Source organism: Helicoverpa armigera, chromosome 14 (genome assembly GCF_030705265.1).
Source record: "Helicoverpa armigera isolate CAAS_96S chromosome 14, ASM3070526v1, whole genome shotgun sequence".
In the NCBI taxonomy this organism is placed as follows: Eukaryota; Metazoa; Arthropoda; class Insecta; order Lepidoptera; family Noctuidae; genus Helicoverpa; species Helicoverpa armigera.
Window position 1 is genome coordinate 8,019,946 of NC_087133.1, and position 19,580 is coordinate 8,039,525.

General features: G+C 35.8%; 3 protein-coding genes across 4 annotated transcripts in view; 2 read left to right on the top strand and 1 right to left on the bottom strand.

Annotated features, from left to right (window-relative positions):
- LOC110381732 (suppressor of lurcher protein 1) overlaps positions 1 to 9,527 on the top strand; it is a 359,122-nt gene extending 349,595 nt beyond the window's left edge. Inside the window, exons 11-15 of the mRNA XM_049837140.2 lie at positions 6,764 to 6,950; positions 7,369 to 7,559; positions 7,942 to 8,149; positions 8,435 to 8,682; positions 9,224 to 9,527. Of these exons, the coding sequence (XP_049693097.2) occupies positions 6,764 to 6,950; positions 7,369 to 7,559; positions 7,942 to 8,149; positions 8,435 to 8,682; positions 9,224 to 9,294 (905 nt within the window). The 3' untranslated portion in view covers positions 9,295 to 9,527. The remainder of the gene's footprint in view (positions 1 to 6,763; positions 6,951 to 7,368; positions 7,560 to 7,941; positions 8,150 to 8,434; positions 8,683 to 9,223) is intronic.
- Dnalig3 (DNA ligase 3) lies at positions 1,093 to 6,151 on the bottom strand. Its single transcript, XM_021342068.3, has 4 exons — positions 4,314 to 6,151; positions 3,635 to 3,788; positions 2,969 to 3,232; positions 1,093 to 2,139 (listed from the first exon to the last, which is right to left on the bottom strand). The coding sequence occupies exons 1-4, from the start codon at positions 5,910 to 5,912 to the stop codon at positions 1,202 to 1,204; spliced, it is 2,955 nt and encodes a 984-aa protein (XP_021197743.3). The 5' UTR covers positions 5,913 to 6,151; the 3' UTR covers positions 1,093 to 1,201.
- A 1,602-nt stretch (positions 9,528 to 11,129) lies between the features above and the next one.
- Positions 11,130 to 19,580, top strand: part of LOC110381684 (cadherin-99C) — a 146,339-nt gene continuing 137,888 nt past the window's right edge. For both annotated transcript variants that reach the window (XM_064037795.1, XM_064037794.1), the window contains exon 1: positions 11,130 to 11,459. The gene's annotated coding sequence lies outside the window, so the exon portion shown is untranslated. The remainder of the gene's footprint in view (positions 11,460 to 19,580) is intronic.

A 19,580-nucleotide genomic window follows, 5' to 3' on the forward strand; every position in this document is an offset into this window, starting at 1 on the left:
GATTGTCAAAATCTCCAGTTACGATTATAGTAAGTCGATGTAATCCACACCTATTATACCTCTAGAAGAGAGTACTACAGCAATAGTTAATGGGCCCCACGTTTTTATTTTAGTCTAATATGACCGGGACCACCTACGTAGGTTGACAGGTAAGTATTTATTTTTTTATTTTCTAGTTTTCAGTGCACATAAGATAAAACCGTTTAACTTAAAAGTTTTTTTACCGATTTTTTTAGTTAAACATAAAATTCTCAAAAAGAAACTATTTTCTGAACGCAACGCTCTCAAGTTTTTAAGTAATAAGGAAGGTTAGCGTCACTGCAAGACACGGTTCTTGGGTGCTGTCCAAATACGTAAAGTTTCCTCTGAGACAGGAGGCAATTAGGTACCACCAGGATATTATATTCCTCAAACATTTGAATTGAATTAAAGTGTTATACCTAATTAAGAAGTTTAACTGATTTTAATCCGATAGGTACTCCATGGTAAGACTGGCTGTTAAACTCTCTGGCTTCTGACTACCTGAAACGACAGCCAAAGATGTTCATTCATTATCTCGATAATTTCAACTAGATAAGTTCAATAGTTTAACCATAGAATCGTAATAGAGCAGACAAACAAACAGACATTCTCTTCCATAGATTTAGGATGATCCCACTACGTTTTCGCTTTTATTTTGTTAGAATATACCCACCCCAGGTATTGGATCCCACGTGCGACGAGGACCCATAATTGAATTAGATTTTGATCTCCCGAACACATTAATCAGTTTTACGATAGTAGCTTCGCTGGGTACTTCCAACTGACCTCCAAAAGCTACCTGTTTGATCCCTTAAATGAGTTTCTAGCTAGACCGGACCTTAAACTAAATAACTTTGTACCTTAATTACGCAGGATTATTTTGTTATGAAACCACGCTCTAAAACAATATTGACTGAAATATTTTAGAATTTTAAGAAAGTAGCAATTATTTTTTTGTTAGGATTAAACATGACATTATTTAGTTCCTAACTAGTTTTCTTTTAGTAACTACATAAAACTTCCATCAAAATTGAGTTTTCGTGTGTTCAATTTATCAAATGAAAAACAAAATAAAAATGTATACCATTTTAATTATACATTCATAGGCAGAATAACAGTGGATTTCATGATCATCTATTCTTAAATAATTCATACAACATGTAATCATTTTATCACAACGCTAAGACACAATAAAAACAGGATAGAACTTGGTATCGCATAATTTAACATCATTAATACATTGCATTAACCAATCTTTGTGTACATGTCTAACATCTGCAGGCACTTTCTTTTTCAACTTCAACATTTTCTTAAATTCTATCGTATTACTATTATGGAGAACATAGTCTACATCCATGGATCGTATTGACTTTACGACTGTACCTCCGTAAGCTATCCAATGCCTTTCAAAATGCTCTCTCTCATCCTCAGTGAAGCTTATAAAATCAGGGTAAAAACCTAGCCGTTTATCTTCAAATACGTCTGGAAGAACAACATCTGGATTAAATTCCAATTCTTTACTATCTATTTCCTCATCACTCATGCTACCCTCTTCTTTCATATCCACGTCTGTTGCTGCAGAAGTATTTGCCTTTTCTGATGAATTTGAATGATTCAGTTTTACTTCTGACTTTTTTTCCTTTTTTATTATAAAGCTATCTATTTTATTCTTCGGGCTAACTTTGATAGGTTTTGTACTATCTATTTCATCATCACTCATGTTACTCTCTTCCTTCATATCAACATCTGTTGCTGTAGAACTATTTGCCTTTTCTGATGAATTTGACTGATTCAGTTTTACTTCTGACTTTTTTTCCTTTTTTATTATAAAGCTATCTATTTTGTTCTTCGGGCTTACTTTGGTAGGTTTTGTTGTGGTCGATGTTTTGGATGGACTGGCTTTAATTTTCTTCAGTGGTGGTTCGTCATTTGCTGTAGCTGCAAGCTTATTTAGTAATGACACATCTGTTTTCTCTTTAGAAGTCTTATAAAGGAGTTTTAGTTCTTCCAAATTCGTTGCGGTCTCCCAATCTTTGTCTGTCCTAATTCTGGTAACTCTTGGAAATCTAACTGAAATTCCATCCGCTGTGTGTAAATTAGCCTTCGTTAATTCCGTACCTGGAAACAAATTAATGAATAATAAATATAATTAAACAGTGTAGAATATCGGCGAAATCATTTTATAATTGAATTCGTGGTTTTATTGCCTCCAACAGAATTAAATATTAGTGGAATATTGTATGTGTATTTACAATTTCATTTGTTAAATAACCGAAAATTACATTTTAATACAATATTAAGTACCACATATTTATTGAGAGGCAACCACTTTTACACATTGCAATTGCAAAAGTCAAGCTTCAAAAAACAATCCAATCAATTTGTACATATTTTTGTAACATAGAATGACTGATAGAGCTTTTCTGGATACCAATACCAATGCATAGAAGGGAGGAGTTAGACACGGAAGTATCCAAATATGTATTAGCAGCTTATTTTAGTGTCATCATCCTCCATCCTCATCCGCCAAGCCTTTTTCCCAACTATGTTGGGGTCGGTCCAACTGGATGTAGCTGAGTACCAGTGCTTTACAAGGAGCGACTGCCCTACCACAACCCAATAAATACCCTTTGGTTACTGGTTGGTACTGGTTGGTACTGGTGTCAGTCTTACTGGCTTCTAACTACCCATAACGACTAGCCAAGGATGATCAATGACGGACGGGACCTACAGTTTAACGTGCCATCCGAAACACAGCAAATGGTGTCTAAGATATACATAGAAAGTACATACAAACTTAGAAAAGTTACATTGGTACTTGCCTGACCTGGAATCGAACTTGCGCCCTCATACTCGAGAGGTTGGTTCTTTGCCCACTAGGCCACCACACTTTTTTTTGTCATCACTATTTACTAGCTACAGTTATTATTAATCTTTGTAAACATACCAGTAATCTCCCAAACAGGTTGTTTCTTAGGATCCAAAGCAACAAAATCTGGCACCATTCCTTTATTGCAGTCCAACCAAGATGGTACTTTATTGCTGTCCTGTGATATTTTCACCATTAGGGGTGCTAATTCTTTCTGCAGTCTTTCCAAAGTACTGTCGTCGTGGCCTGTATGAACTTTGGTAACAGTCACCCATTTTCTTCGACGTGCGTCATGGCAACCCATTAGAAATACCGACATCATACCACCTTTTTTACCTGTGCCTGTAATTGGAAAATTATGATATTAAATTACTATAATAATTCTGTAAGAATAGGGAGTGCACCTGTGTCCAAGCAAATGCTTGTGCACTATAATATGTCCTGCGCAGCTGGCTGATCTCCTTAAAATGAGACGGGTCGCCGTGGCCGAAATCGGCCGTGGACGCCATTAATAAATTCTGTGACAAAAATTCTTGTAATATGTAGTAAGTAGATTTTATAAGAAATCATCATCCCCCAAGCCTTTTTCCCAACTATGTGATGCCCCGAAACAGAAGCAAGGAGTAGATAAGGAAATTATGTTTGCCATATCCAATCACAATTCTTATATCAACTAAGTTGTTTCACAAATGAAATTTTGGGCATTTAAAATATTTCAGAGCAGTATAATATGAATAAACATACCAAACCAAGCTCCAAGTACCACTAGATCAGCCGAGTCAGCCATTGCACCGTCAAACAGATAATCTTTCTTCACCTTTAACCAATGTCTCTTGCCCGGCTCATAAGTAGACTCCAAGTCTTTCAGCACTAAACCTTCAAGACCAAGTTCTAACACCTGTAAAGTGTGTAAGAAAATATTTAGTATTTCAGTTGCCTTGTAAATTTGTTGACATGCAGTTTTTGTAGACTTTAACCGTCTTACCACAAAAACTTTTTAACGTCAGTTTAAGGCTTGTCTAAAAAAATGTCAAATTATGACGTTGACATATGGTTCATTTTGCAGCCACAATTTTTTTAGACCAGTGTAAATGAGACGTTTAAGTTTTTGTAGTAAAGCCATAATAATTTATAATGTAATGTTTGAAAAATTATCTATAAGTTGAAATAATATTGGAATAATATTTTTACATTCTCTAAAGGAGTGATAGATGGAAACAATAAATTTGTGTTTTTTTTTATCTTAATTTTATGAGAATGTAAAAATATTATTCCAATATTATCTCAAGTTATAGATAATTTTTCAAACATTAAATTACATTAAAAAAATGTTTTTTAGTTTAGTAAATCATTAACAAGTAAATTGCCGGGGCTTCCAGTAATCCAACCAATATAAAATAAAAGCAATTGTTAATCAACTCACCTCAGCAATCATTTTTGCTAAATCAGAAGGCTTTTCAATTAATTTCTGTTCAGATAACATGACATGATTTGTCACTTCAACCATATTTTCATGCAATATCTTTCTGCGTTTCCTTATGGGTAAGTCTATTAGCACTTTGCCATTATAATATAAACAGTCAAACACAAACAGACACACTTGTGCGTCTTTGAATTCAGACTGTTTATGGATACCTAGTGTACCGAATGGCAAAGGCTTTCCTGTATTCACATCTACCATCAAAACTTCAGCATCAAGAATCAAATCGGTCCCCTTTGGGAACGCTTGCGGTAAATAATCTTTAAAATGACTCACTTTATGTGCCATAACAGGTTTTAATGCTCTAGAGAAATATTTAAACTCATTCCCTTTTTTATGCACTTGTACCCTTTCACCGTCATATTTTATCTCTGAGAACATTCCATTAGGACATTTCTTCATTGCCATTTCCACTGATTTGCAAGCTTCAGCCAACATAGGTAATACTGGAGTCATTAAGCTTAATCTTGCATCAAAACCTTTTTGGATAGCATCTTTATGTTTGACTGTACTGGTTTCTGATAAAATTCTATCCAAAACCATGTTTAGGTCTCGAGATGTTTGGAAGACACTGTAAGCATCTGGATGCACACCTTCTAGTATGTGTTTTGGCCCTGCATTTATTCTTAAATCACCCTTTATTAACCTTATGAGCATTTTCAACTCATTGGCAGTACATTTCTTTACTATCTTCTTGAAATGGTATATTTGTTCTTCCTCTTTTGTCAGTTTTGAAAGATCTTCTAGGAAGTCCTCAACTTTTTGTATTGTTAGTGTGCTTTCCGATGCTGGCTGAACAGTTTTAGATTTTTGGAAAAATGTCTGTATTGTATCAGCAACATCACCTTGTTCTAAATGTGTTAGCATGTCATCATGGTCCATGTTGAATATTCTTGAAAATAATTTAACCAATTGTTTACTTTTTAAATTGTACACTCTTTTGCTTACTTGTGGTAAAAGTAACTTACACCATAACGTTAGATCGCCTTTAAAGCTATCATCATCAGTGCCTTTTCTGAAGAAGTTATTGACTACAGCAGTTTTCTCAGTGTAGGCATCAACTTTAGATATTCTTTTGCATAATTTGAAAAATGTCACAAACTTGTCATCATCAGTTTCTACTTGTTTTTTGGGACAGTCTTTACTCTCATTAGTTGCCGTTTTTGAAGGACTAGCTTTTACAGAAGCAGTTGAAATGTTTTTGATAACCTTAGCAGTGTATTTACCACTGTTTTTCTCTGCATACAGTTTCTCCATTTCGTTAAGCTTTTTAAGGATGAATTCTTGGTCTTCCGCACTGATACAGCCCCAGCCAGCTATGTCGTCTATAGAGTCTACACGCTTTGTTGCTGGTCTCTGCTTGAGCAAGACATTCATGAAGCAGTCTACATGGTACCATGATTTCATGTGGCCTTCACCGTAGGGACTTGCAACAAGCTTCGCTATACGAAGTTCTCCGCCAGGACAGTTAGATTTACACCCCTTGCAAGAAGCTCGTCCACCTTTGGCTCTATCAACGAAAAACGGAGGAGAATCTGCCATGGTTACTTACGCGTAAATGTAAGACATTAAACCTAACTAAATTAAACACTCAATTATTCAGCTGCGTTGACGATTAATACATTATTTATAAATAAATTAAATATACTACATATGTAATTCAAGCTATAATACTGACAACTTTCTTTATTGTTTAATAACCACTTCAAAATAATCCATTATTGGTACGAAAACCAAAACAAGTAACAACACGTTGAGTTCGAAATGTCAGATGTCAAACTGTCAGAACTGACAACGTAATTGACAGTACTAGAGTTGTGCAGCAATACTTTCTGAATCATTAGTCTACGTTCCACAAGAAAATCGTTTCGTGAATCTTTAAGAAATGTATTATTTAACTTTATTCCAGTTACATAAAAAAAACTAGTTACTTAGATGTCTGGTATAGTTTGAATATTATCTTATATTTGTTTTCTCGCCCGGTCACTGTTACGCGATCACAGTTCCGTAGTACTAATCCAATAAAAGGTCAGTCCGTCTGCCTCTATCGACGTTCCGCTCTACGCATGCGCAGAATTTTTTCTAGCGGTGGCTGAATATAAGAAGCCGGTAGCCGGGTTTTTGCATTTAAATTGTATTTTAGTTGTTTAAGCGATTATTTACTAACATAATTTAGGTGGCATTACCATCTATACGTAATTAATAACTATATCATTTATTATATAAATTGAATGTCCTTACACCGTTATTAGTAATATTAATAACAGAGCTATCAATCTAACGATTGTTTCATTACTCTTTTCAAATTCTCGCTGAAATAAGAGGTCAATTCATTAAACCTTAAGAACAATTAGAAAACAGCTTGCTAAAATTTACATTGTCTCTCTTTCCAGCGTCATCATGTCATCAAGAATTCAGCAGCGACGGTACAAAACACGGCACGCTGACATCACCCCACTACCCGTCTCCGTACCCTCCGAACACTCATTGCCACTACGAATTTTTCGGGAGGGGCAAGGAGCGAGTTAGATTAATTTTTCAAGATTTCTACTTATACAAATCCGCTGATGGATCTATAGAGTAAGTATTAATTTTGAGTTTTATTGGATAAAAACTAAAAATATCCCCAGAACATAAAATGTGGTAGTGTATCAGTTAAAATGGATACATATGATTTTATCACGGTCGTAGTGAAGTTTTATTTACTAATTAAAAACTATTTCCATCCAATTCATAGTTCAATTTACCGATTAAAATTAATTAAATTAAGTTAAGCTGTTGTAGGGTAACATAACATAAAAACTGTAACGATTAACATAGAGACTTACGCTTGTATGTATTTAAGAATACCTAAAATAAAAGATTAGGTACTAGCGTTCTCGTTAGCACATTACTTATGTACCTATTCTTTCTCAATAGTAGGTACTTAAATACAGAATTAATAAAGTGATTAACTCTGCAAATGCTGAATGCTAATTTACTGCATTATGTTTTACAGTTGCACAAACGTGGATTCGTTACAAGCATTCGTCAACGTAGATGGGCGGCTAGAAAAAGTGGAGACGTTCTGTGGAATCGACCTTCCGAAGCCTATTATGTCGAACGGACCGAAACTAATGTTGGAATTCCGTGGAACGCAATCATCGAGGTACTCCAGAGGATTCAAAATATCATATTCATTTGTAGAAAGTAAGTATGCATGCATTTACTTTGGTCTCCGACTCAATATAATTCCATAAAGAACAATGAAATATAAGAATTCCATATAAGTATTCAATAATGGCTGAGGTCGTGACGGACTTACTGGATTAAAAATAATTTTAAGGTCTTGGGTTCGATTCCCAGACACAACAAACTGTTTGGTTTTACTTATTTTTTGCTGTGGTAGCAAAATTACGTTACGTTATGGTGACGTATTGGCTATTGCCTATAAGATTATTGTCCAATATATTTTTATTTAAACATAGCACAGGTTTATCCCGGATAGTGAAGAATCGTCCCCTGTAAAATTAAGAATTTGTCGAAAATTAATGTTACAATTTAGTAATGAAAATATTCTCTTTACTTTCAGATTTCGGAATAAACACAGGGAGGCAGTTAAAGGAGTTTCCATGCGCGTTCGTGTATAATAGTAGTGAGGCGCGCAATGGCACATTTGCATCACCGAACTCGCCGGGACCATATCCAAGGGATACTGAGTGTACATACTTCTTTCACGGCGGCGAGACTGAGAAGGTGCATCTGCATTTCACGAATTTTGACGTTGAAGGAGTTTTGCCGTAAGTATTAAGATTGAATACATTATACCTGTACCTGCACCTAGAAGTGTAATGAATGTTAGATCTACTAATTTGATGGAATGATAAGTACCTAACTCATCAGATATCAAATTATAATAGCTATAAATATATTTGTAGAATCTGGGTCAGAGAATAGTAACTCTAGGCAAGGCACCCAATGTTATCCAAGCCAGGCATGGATGGAGCCCTTAGGTATTAACACCAAAAATCATATCATAGATAATATCGAAAAAAATAACACTAATATTTAAATACCTGTTCCAGATGCGAAGCAGTATCGGCGAGTGATTATGTCGAATTTTCAAACTACATGACTGAAGACAATAGATTCGGTAGATATTGTGGACAAATGAAAGACTTCCACGTAGAGTCTGAGAGGAATTTCTTCAAAGTTACATTTAGGTCGAACGACCGCTTAGATGGTACAGGTTTTAAAGCAATGTACCAGTTTTTAGAAGCAACTGATGAATACCGAGCTCCACCGGTACAAGATAAAGCTTCACATTCTTTATGTAAGTACTTTATGATATAAATCCATCTTATTCAAACAATATTAAATCTCTTCTAAATACCCGGCCGTAAAGACTGCTAAAGATATTAAATGACAGCCAGTGGTTTGATTCTGATTCTGCTAAGTTGATAATGTGAAAATTGGATAACAATTGAATCTCAATAGCAGTTTTAACCTTAGCGGGCATTCTGCTACCAATAAAAGACCAATTGTATTCCAATTACATTTGATTGAAATACAATTGGTCTGCCATTTGGTCTAGGTAGTCTACTCTACAACGATATTGCAATAGTAAATCATTTGCACACAGTATGATTTATAATTGAATCACAGAAGAGGATAAAAACGGTTATTTAAAACAAAGAATAGAGGAATGCAATATACGCTTCAATCGTAATTGAGTCATGATTAAATCTTAGTTGGATATCGTCGTATGTCGCTTATTAGCAGAATCTAGCCCCAGAACTCAATATGACATAGATGTGCAATGATCAGCAATGTCTGTACTGTAATATGTGAAATAACTTTTTTTTTCGTTCCAGGTATATTCGAACATTTTCTAATGCTGATCATCCTCGCAATAACACAGCTGCATCATCAACTATATCATTAAATAAAGTGATATTAGATTAAATATTATAATAAATTAGTCTATAATCCTGTATATTTTGTATAATAGTATGTGCCATACACCTGTAATAATTACGTAGATATGCAATATTTTCTATAAAATCGCGTATTATGTTTTCCTCTATTACTTACCGACTTAAAGCAATACCATGCGAGACACAATAAAGATTTATTCATAAAGGCACGTCGTAAAACGAAATAAATTATTTGAATTTATTTTGCGTCATTTTATTTTATGATTATTATTTTTTCAGGTACATTTTTGTTTCATCACTTCAACTGAAATACTTAAAAAGGATATTCAGGTTCAAATAGACTCGACACCGCTCCTGACCGAGCTCTATTGAAATTGTGATTCAGAAACCGCTTACACAAAATTGAGTGTATAAATCAGTGTCAATATTAAGTTTGACCGCTCAATAAATATGGTAAATGACAGATTTGAATTAACTGCGTCAAAATTTTACAGAGAATATAAATTGTTACTCAACAAGTAGGCGGTTAGTTTCACGACAGATTGCGTTAATGATAAAATTTGCAATTCCCTGTTTGTTGCGTGGCGGAAGAAAATCTGATCTGGAAAAGAAACTATTGTTCCTCTCTATCTACCTTCCCATTCATTAATTCTATACTAATGATATGATAACTACCCCTTTAGGTACCCTTAAGGCTCCGAAAGCACTATTTGAAAATTTCTTTCACACTTAGGAAGCTACATTATCTCCGAGTCTCCGAGTAATATAGTTCCCTCGGTGATGCAAGTGAAACCGCGGGAATACAGATTAAACTTTACACAGTTAACAGAGGGCAAAGATGGAAAATTATTCCTGAAGTAGTTAAATAGCGGTAAGAGTAGCCACAATGTGAATTTTTGACCTGATACAGAATGTTACGTATTGGCTATCCCGCTAAGTAATATTTCTGTCGCAACTTGCATCAGAGATTTCTGTCTACCTAAGTATACTACCTGCAAAATGTATAAGTATCGGCTATAGTAGCAGCCAACGTACCTACGATGCAGCAAGCAGAGTATCAATAGAAAAATATTGATGTCATTACATCACCGCAACAAACAACTAAATTCCTAAGTCCTTAGTTGCATAAGAAACATCAATATGGGCACGTCGCAAAGCACTGGTACAAAAGTAGTAGGTACCTAGGTACTAGGTACGTCAAGAACCAACAATAACAACAAATTGGCTTTACAAAGTTTATGACATCCTATAATGATATTCATTACACGGATTGTCAAACAGAGGCTGTGCCAATACCAGGCCTCTTTGTAACAAAGATTTTCAATTAGTCAGGTATTGTGGTGAATAATTCTCGAAGACATTTGCTTCCTGCCTACACCCGGTTAAACTTTGCCGCTGTAGTTGTGTAATCGGAGAAATGAATACCTATGGGTAGTAGGTACCTGATGCAACGTTGGACGAAGTGATATATAGTGTAGATATCTATCTACTAAGGTGTTTATTTTTTATGATAACTAGGTGTCCATTAAAAAATCATCTATTCAAGTTTTATGTATTTAAATGAATAAAATAATGTAAAATAATCTGTATTCAATCAAAGGTAAGTAATTCTCCATGTTTTTGAAGTTATCTCCTACCTAAAGTCAGTACTTTGGTCATAAAGTCAGTCTAACATTAAAAATAACTAAGCTCGATTTAAAAAATTGCTGTTGCACCTCTACTACTTTCGCCGCGCGCTCGGTTCATTGCTTGTCGCGCCGCGGAGCCTCACAAAGTTGTGCACTGCGCGTTGACAGGTGTGGCGGCGCCACAGTCGCGTCGTTTAGTTCGCTATTCACGCGCGATCCCCAGTCCCCACTCCGTTTACGTCAATTCGAGTTCGTTCGCCGCTCTCTTCGGTGCCGGTCGGTAGGCTGAACGTGTTTATTTCCGAGTCCGCGAAACTTTTTCCCGAAGTAAAGGGATGTGACAGTAAACACCGTTATTTTGATAATTTTTGTGTGGTATATTGTGTGAAAACGTTGTTTTTATTTGTGACTTAGTAAAGTGTTAGGTCGGAGTGGTACTGTGAGTGTGATTGTGGTCACAGGTGTCGCATTCCAGGGGGGACGCCGACGCAGCCTCTGTACCCGATACAGTAGGCAGGTGGACCGCTAGACAACCCTGTTTATTTGTAAGTTATTTATTAGCATATCCATTGTGTTTTTCATTGATGATAAAGGTAACTAGCAAACCGCTGCTTGTTAGGTATGTTTCGTAAACAAACCGACCGACTAGGAACTAAGTAGCTTAGTTAGACTACTATAAACAGAACAAACTACAAAGTTGGGTATCTAAATGACAAGCTACCTACCTAGTTTGCAGCAAACTTACTTACTTAATTGTTTTATAATACCTAAGTTTTCTAGTTACAGTCAAATGTAGGTAGGTTAATAAAAAGAATGACAGAACATTTATCATTTACTTACATAAACAGAATATTATTATAAATACCTACGCTTATTGAATATCTTAAGTCGGCAATTTGCATAGTAAGTTAGTAAGCAAGAAGGTAGGTATTTTACTATTTACGGATTCAATCTTGTTTCAATAAATTCTGAATCACACGAAGTTAAATCGTCGTTTTATCACGTTTTCTGAGTTTAAACGGTTTCTAATGATATGAAAACGCAAACTAGGTAGGTATATACATAGGTGCCTACATGGGTAGACGACAGTGTTGTAAATACTCGTACAATAGTTAAGTATACATACCTAGGTACATAGGCATGTACTATGAAGTAGAACATACATCAGATAGATAGTGCCTACTTCTAGCTACCTACTTTTCCAGTTAGTCAGTAAGTACCTGCAGCCAGTTTTCTTGTAGCGATGTTCTACTGTCCATCCGGCTCGACGTTAATCCGATTGATACCTAACGTACCTACATGTAGGTAGGTAAGTACATACCATTGATACCTACCAACAATAGGTAGGTATGTGCGATATTAGAAGAAATCCTAGTTACGTAAATAAGGACCTATTAAAAGGAATCTATTGTAAGTACCTAGGTAGGTATGTACGTAACTAAAATTCCTTCCATTATAAGTCAACAATAAGTTTATACTTATTTAATTGTGGAATCCCGGCACGAGTAAATGTATTTTTTTTTTTAAACAAATGTGACTGGTCACTATTCCTGGGACAGGTGCCTACGTCAGTGTGTCCTATGCCTAAGTAAGCAGTGCTTTATTCGGGGAATCACGAATTTAGGTGCTTAGGTATTATTGATATTATGCCTTGTATATTATGCCTATGATGATGATGTTAGGGCTCAAACAGAACTCAGATGCGCGGAGAAGTTTTACGAGATGCGGATAAAATCGCTGCGCTGGTGGACGATAGTTTAAAACATACCGAGGATTGACTCGCGGTCGTTGCTAACCATTTCTCTGTTTGAAAATTTGTCTCAATTCCAAATAAAGTCGTTAGGAACCAAACCGATGTATCAATTTCCCAATTATTATTAAAATATACCTACCTGTCCACAGTTTAACACATTGGCGTGAATTTATAGCCTAAAATTTGCACACGTTGCAATCTAGAATAAATAAATGTCAGCCTTATCTTTAAACATTGGTATTTCGCTTATTGGCACTTATTGAAGTAACCTAACCAACGACCCTTCTATTCCATTCACCCGGTTTTAGGTGATTTATGAAGGGATATGGCGTTTATTATTTCACCTCATTACAATAATATGTAAATTAAATGAACCTCATTGTCATGAACGGGTCCTAAATCCTAACATTGCTTTGTTATTAGATAGACAGGTAAATGCTTAAATATTCGTAACCTAAAACGGCCTTGGTAATAGGTATTGGATAATTGGTAGAACAAGTTTATGGCAGAAATACCAAAACTGATACTATTTCAGCCATATCAAACGTAAAAACATTATTTATCTACGTCCCCAGAGAAATAGTGCTTCTTTAGTTTTCTTAAGTTACATCATAACGCGATGTTCAAACTGTACTGGTGCTATAAATTTATGCATAAAAAATGGGGATCTTTCGGAGTCTTACAGCCATATTACAGCTACTAACTCCCATGATGTACCTAAATGCTTAACTTTGTAATTACACTAATCTCTGGGTGCGTTTTCTAGTACGTTTTGTAAGCATTTCACCTTTTTCCAAATTATGTCGGGTCGGCTTCCAGTCTTAGTCAGATGCAGCTGAATACTCAGCTCTGAACACTGATACCAGTGTTAATATGTAGCAACGGAAGCAAATTACTAAGAAACCAATCATTGTTTGTTGTTGTGAAACATACATACATAAAACAAACAGACATAATCTGATTGTTCTCATATCGACTACGGTCATCATGTTTGAGTGTAGAATTGAAATAATTAATCAGCGATCAAGTTAGTTCGAATCATTGGTGTAGAATTATTCGAAACGCTGACACTGCTTGATGCGAATAAAGGGTATATTTCAAGTAGGTATTTATGTTATTCTTGGAATGTTGTTTGATCCATTGTATAAATACCGCTGCAATGGAAAGCAGAATCTATAGTAGGTATGCGAAAGCAATCACGAACAGAAGGTATTCACCTCTATAGTTATCGGCACGAATCTTGAGCTCTGACCTATATCTGCGCAGAAGTGATTTATTAGCAAAGAATCAATCCCGAGTGACGGCTATGACGCGATGCACTGTCGGCCAATTACCGCTTTAGCTCGTTCCCGCGCCTCACATCATACCACAAAAGGGACCCAATAAATTACTCCTGCGCAAATGTAGGTCAGAGCTCAAGATTCGTGCCGATAACTATATCAATTCATAACAGTAATCAAATGAAACTCATTCAAACCCCAATCAAAAACCACCCTCATCTTACGAAACAATACCTGTCATCGCTACCGAATTGCTGATCTCACGTTTCAAAACAAAAATTGCCAATTAATTGATACAATCGTCATTAACGTCGTCAATATCACGCTATTGTTTCTAGTTTTAACCGTTGCTAACAATGCCTATCTGTTTAATGTCTATTGTGTAATGATATAAGAATTGTACACGATTTTATCACGCAGTATTGTTGAGCTTTTTGTCATATCTTACTGGATTTTAGTTGAAGGTTTGAATATATTACGGCAAGGAGTTCAATGCGCCTAAGGTTGCGTACTAACCTTCGTAGATGTGAGATTAGGAATTTTGAGGCTGGAATTGACCAAAATCCCCTTACAAAGGTATCCATTACTTAATATTCATTGGATAATTTAAGACGCCTTCACTCACCGATAAACTGCTGGTAGTGGAAACATTAAACTTTGATTAATTATACCTACTGACAATGTAGTAAGTGTCCGCCAATAAACTTCGCTACTGTAGTTCAACCGACCAAGGCAACATTTTACATCTTTTGGGAAGATAAAACAGAAATATGGCGTCCGCAGTCGTATGGTCTCGATTCTAAGGCCTGACCCTTAACACACCTGCCCTTTGATAAGATTGAGATTTCGCAAGCTTTTGTTGCAATTTTCCTGAATAAACTTTACTTATTGTCTTTGCCCGTTAGATTTATCTATTAAAGAAACAACTCGGAATTAGTTCTGTTATTGATTGTTGGAATTGCGGTTAAAGTACGGTCTCGATTGATCGGCAGAACATTTAATCTGTCCTAAGGCTAGTCTACTTCTGAACACGACCTAGTTCGTTGGTGCAGCAATCAAAGTACCAACGGGATCGGAAGATTAGGTTGCGCTTACGCCACCTCCCATGCGGTGCGAATTACGGTCCATTTGAATGACGAATCGATATGCAATAAATAATGTTGTAGAATACATTGTAGACTAAACTTTCGCAAAGCATACAATAGTCAATTTTAAGAAGGTTTCAGATTTGCGTAATGTAAAAACATATTGAGACGTTTTGCACTGCAAAAAGGCCAGTCTAATAAGATTCATCGCAGTGTTTCATGACTTCGTTTTCGATATCACCCTGAATAAATCTATCCTCACGCCTGCTGTGTTCTTTAAAAATTATACTAAGCAAACAGGTTCACAGTTCTAAGAAAAGTTCGATTTAATATTCTCACGAGAATTCCGTGGCTAAATACGGGCAATTGTGCAAACACAAAACATTCCTCTTGCCTGATAAATATTTAATTCGAATGGTACCTGTTAAGGTAGGTAAGCACTTCAATGTTCTATCAGTATGCAAGTGTTCCAGTTTGTGGGATCTGAACAAGTCCTCCGTGCCATTAATTACGGCTACTCTTTATTCTTTAACCTGGTACAAAATAATGAGAATTTATTTAAGTTTATATCTGCTAGCCTGAATTTTAAGTTGAAATATTTGCAGGTAAATCTGAATTTTGCATTGGCATAACAGTCGAAAAAGCTCATCAAATTGACCAAGTAAATAACACTGCTCATTTGAACAAATAACTTTTAAGTAAACGATTGAGAAACAAGAGACTGTTCCTTCAGAAATAACTTTGTTTTCCATTACCTTGTACATTTTTCATCTGAAAGTCAGAACCTTATGAACCGGTTACTTGCCAGGATTTTTAATCTAAAGTTACAGTAATTAGCAATTAATAAAAGTAAGAACCTTATTAACTGGTTACGCTATCCCACGCAACATCTACCAAGGGATGAGTTGTTCCCATAAAATCGAGTTATGATCAGATCTATAGGCTGTGATTGTAGCGGAGTGTATCCAAACATAAAATTGACATTTGACACTGACATTGACATTTATTAAATATTTTATGAAACACTTCCGTCTCCACCAACCCTCTCGCTCTCTGGTCAGCGCACGCCTGCACGGCCACATCGTCCTCTGTGTATCTTATATTAAATTAGTAATAAGTACAATTAAATGCATTGTAATAATAAAATAAACAACATAAAAACGTCAATACTATTTTATTGTTCGACCTCGTTACATGGCGCAGCCGTTGAAGAACCAGGACTAAGGATTATTTTGGATAAAACAATACCTAACAATGGCCGAAGAAAAATCGGTAGACAACATGGGCAACATGGGTGTGGGAGCTGTGGAATACAAGATGCCACAAGGCATGATGTTGGACAATTTAGAGGACTGTTGGCCCCAGTGGCAACGATTCAAACAAAGTTTTAAAATTTTTCTCATGGCTGCTGGGTTTGAGAAAATTACGGAGACAAGGAAGGCGGCCATTTTACTTAACTGCATCGGGCAGCAGGCGCAGGAGCTATATTTTAACGTGCTGAAGACAAATGAAGAAAAAATAAAGCTTGAAGAAATTTTACTACTATTTGATGAGTATTTCAAGCCCAAGCAAAGTGAGGTTATTAACAGTTACAATTTTAACAAAAGATATCAGCAAGATGGCGAATCATTTGACGCATTCTACACGGTAATTAGAAAACTCGCTGAGAATTGCAATTTCGGTGAACAAAAGGACAGAATGCTGCGAGACAGAATTGTCATTGGTGTACGGGATCAAAGGCTCCAACAGAAACTTTTAGAAGTGAAGGACTTAACAGTAATGCGAGCAGTGGATATCTGCCGAGCTGGAGAACTATCAAGAGAGCACATCAAGATGCTGAGCAACACAGAAGTTCAACAGGTGCATGGAGCAAAAACAACGACTCAGCCGGCTTCAGCAGAGGAGGGGAAAGTTAAGTATCCGTTTAATAGAGATAGGTCATATATTAAAAGTAATCGTCAGTATAATAGCACATATTATCTTTGTAAGAAATGTAACTCAGAACATGGACCGAGGCAATGCCCCGCCTATGGTAAAACATGTACCAAATGTAAAAAAATGAATCACTTTGCTCGTGGTTGCACTGCATCACATAATAAGGTCAATAACATTAATTTTGACACATCTGACAATAAAATACATGATTTGTGACTAGTAGCCTCAATTAATCTTAAAACAAATGAATGGACAGAAACTATACGTGTTAATAATAAAAGAGTCAGTTTTAAATGTGACACAGGGGCTCAGATTAACGTCTTGAGTTTTGGAGATGTGATGAAAATTGTCGATGATGAAACAAATATTAAGTTATCTGAGACAAAAACTGTAATAGAGGTCTTTGGTGGGGGCAAAATTTATCCTTTAGGTAAAGTACAATTAAAGATTTTTAATAATGAGGAGAATTTTTTTTTAACTGAATTCATAGTAATTAATAAAAAGGTCAAACCTATTCTGGGCTTGGGGTCTCTGTGTCAACTGGGATTTATAAAAGAGAACAATGTTCATACTCTTAATAGTTTAAATAATAAAGATATAATTATTAATAAGAACCGCAAACTGTTTCAGGGTGTTGGTGAATTTAAGAGTCCATTGCAGCTGCGCATTCAACCAGGTGCGGAGCCTGTGGTGAGACCGCCTCGTCGTGTGCCTAATGCACTCATGGAACGACTCGCAGACAAGTTGGAAGCTCTGGTGAAGCACAAAGTCATTGCAAAGGTAGAACACCCCAAGAATTTTGTAAGCAACTTAGTTATTGTAGAGAAAAAGGATGGTTCTTTAAGAATATGTCTAGATCCCAAAGATTTAAACAAGGTTTTACTGAGAGAGTATCATTTAATTCCTACATTAGAAGAAATTGTATCCAAGTTATGTAACAAAAAGTATTTCTCAGTTCTAGATCTTTCCGATGGATTTTATAATATTAAGTTAACTGAAGATTCTTCTGACTATTGTTGTTTTAACAGCCCGTATGGCTGTTTTAAATTTCTGCGTTTGCCTTTTGGTCTATCTATTGCACCTGAAATTTTTCAAAATATAGTGAATCAGCCTTTGGTGACATACCTGGAGTAGTAGTTTACTGTGATGATTTATTAATATGTGGGGAGAATGAACGCGAGCATGATGATATTTTAAACAAAGTCTTTCAAAGAGCGAAAGAACATAATGTTCGTTTTAATAGTGATAAATTTCAGTATAAACTTAAGGAGGTTAAATATTTTGGTCATATTTTCTCTGAAAATGGCATGAAAATTGACCCTGAACGAGTGAATGCCATTGTTAATATGAAAACTCCAAAGAATAAAAAGGAATTACAAATATTCCTTGGTATGGTCAATTACTTGCGAAAATTTATTCCTAACATGGCTAATGTTGCATCATGCCTACAGCAATTATTAAAAAAAGATACTGATTGGTTATGGACTGTTGTCCATGATAATGTTTTTGCTAATATTAAGAAAATGCTTACACAAGCCCCAGTTTTACAAAATTTCAATAATAACCTGCCCATAGTAATTCAGTGTGATGCATCTCAAGAAGGTCTTGGATGCTGTCTTTTACAAAACAACAAACCTGTCTCATTTGCTTCAAGAAGCTTAACTTCTGCGGAAAGGAATTTCTCTCAAATTGAAAAAGAACTTTTAAGTATAGTCTGGGCTACAAAGAAAGGATGATGGGTAAAATTGGCCGGTATATCCAATAAAAACGATTCGCATATCAAATGATAGCTTATACCCTAAGCTTCATTTTTTATTATGGACAAAACATTGTGAACCACCGGAGAACGAAGATATGACACCTGATAGCATAGGACAGCCCATGGACTTAAACCACTTTATTGCGTATGGGAGGGATGCTTAAGTGCATTATTACTGTCAATAACTGTCAGAACGAGTCACAGAAGGTGTCTGTGCCCATATTTTCCAAGTTTATTGAAAAAAAAAGATTATTTAGCAGGTAGTATTTACAACGTATGGTGTACGTATTCCGCCGTTCTGGTTAGTCTAAACGGCATAACCAATGAAAACCATTTGCATATGAAATGATAGCTTATACCCTAAGCTTCATTTTTTATTACGGGCAAAATATTGTAAACCACCGGAGAACGAAGATATAACACTTGATAGCATAGGACAGCCTATGGACTTGAACCAATTCATCTTGTATGGGAGAGATATTCAAGTGCATTATATTATTGTCCATATTAGTCAGGACGATTCACGGAAAGTGTCTGTGCCCATATTTTCCAAGTTTATTGAAAAAAAAAAGATTATTTAGCAAGTAGTGTTTACAACGTATGGTGTACGTATTCCGCCGTTCTGGTGAGTCTAACCGGCATAACCAATGAAAACCATTTGCATATCAAATAATAGCTTATACCCTAAGCTTCATTCTTTATTATGGGCAAAATATTGTAAACCACCGGAGAACGAAGTTATGACACTTGATAGCATAGTACAGCCCATGGACTTGAACCATTTCATTGCGTATGGGAGGGATGTTTAAGTGCATTATATTATTGTCAATATCAGTCAGGATGTGTCACGGAAG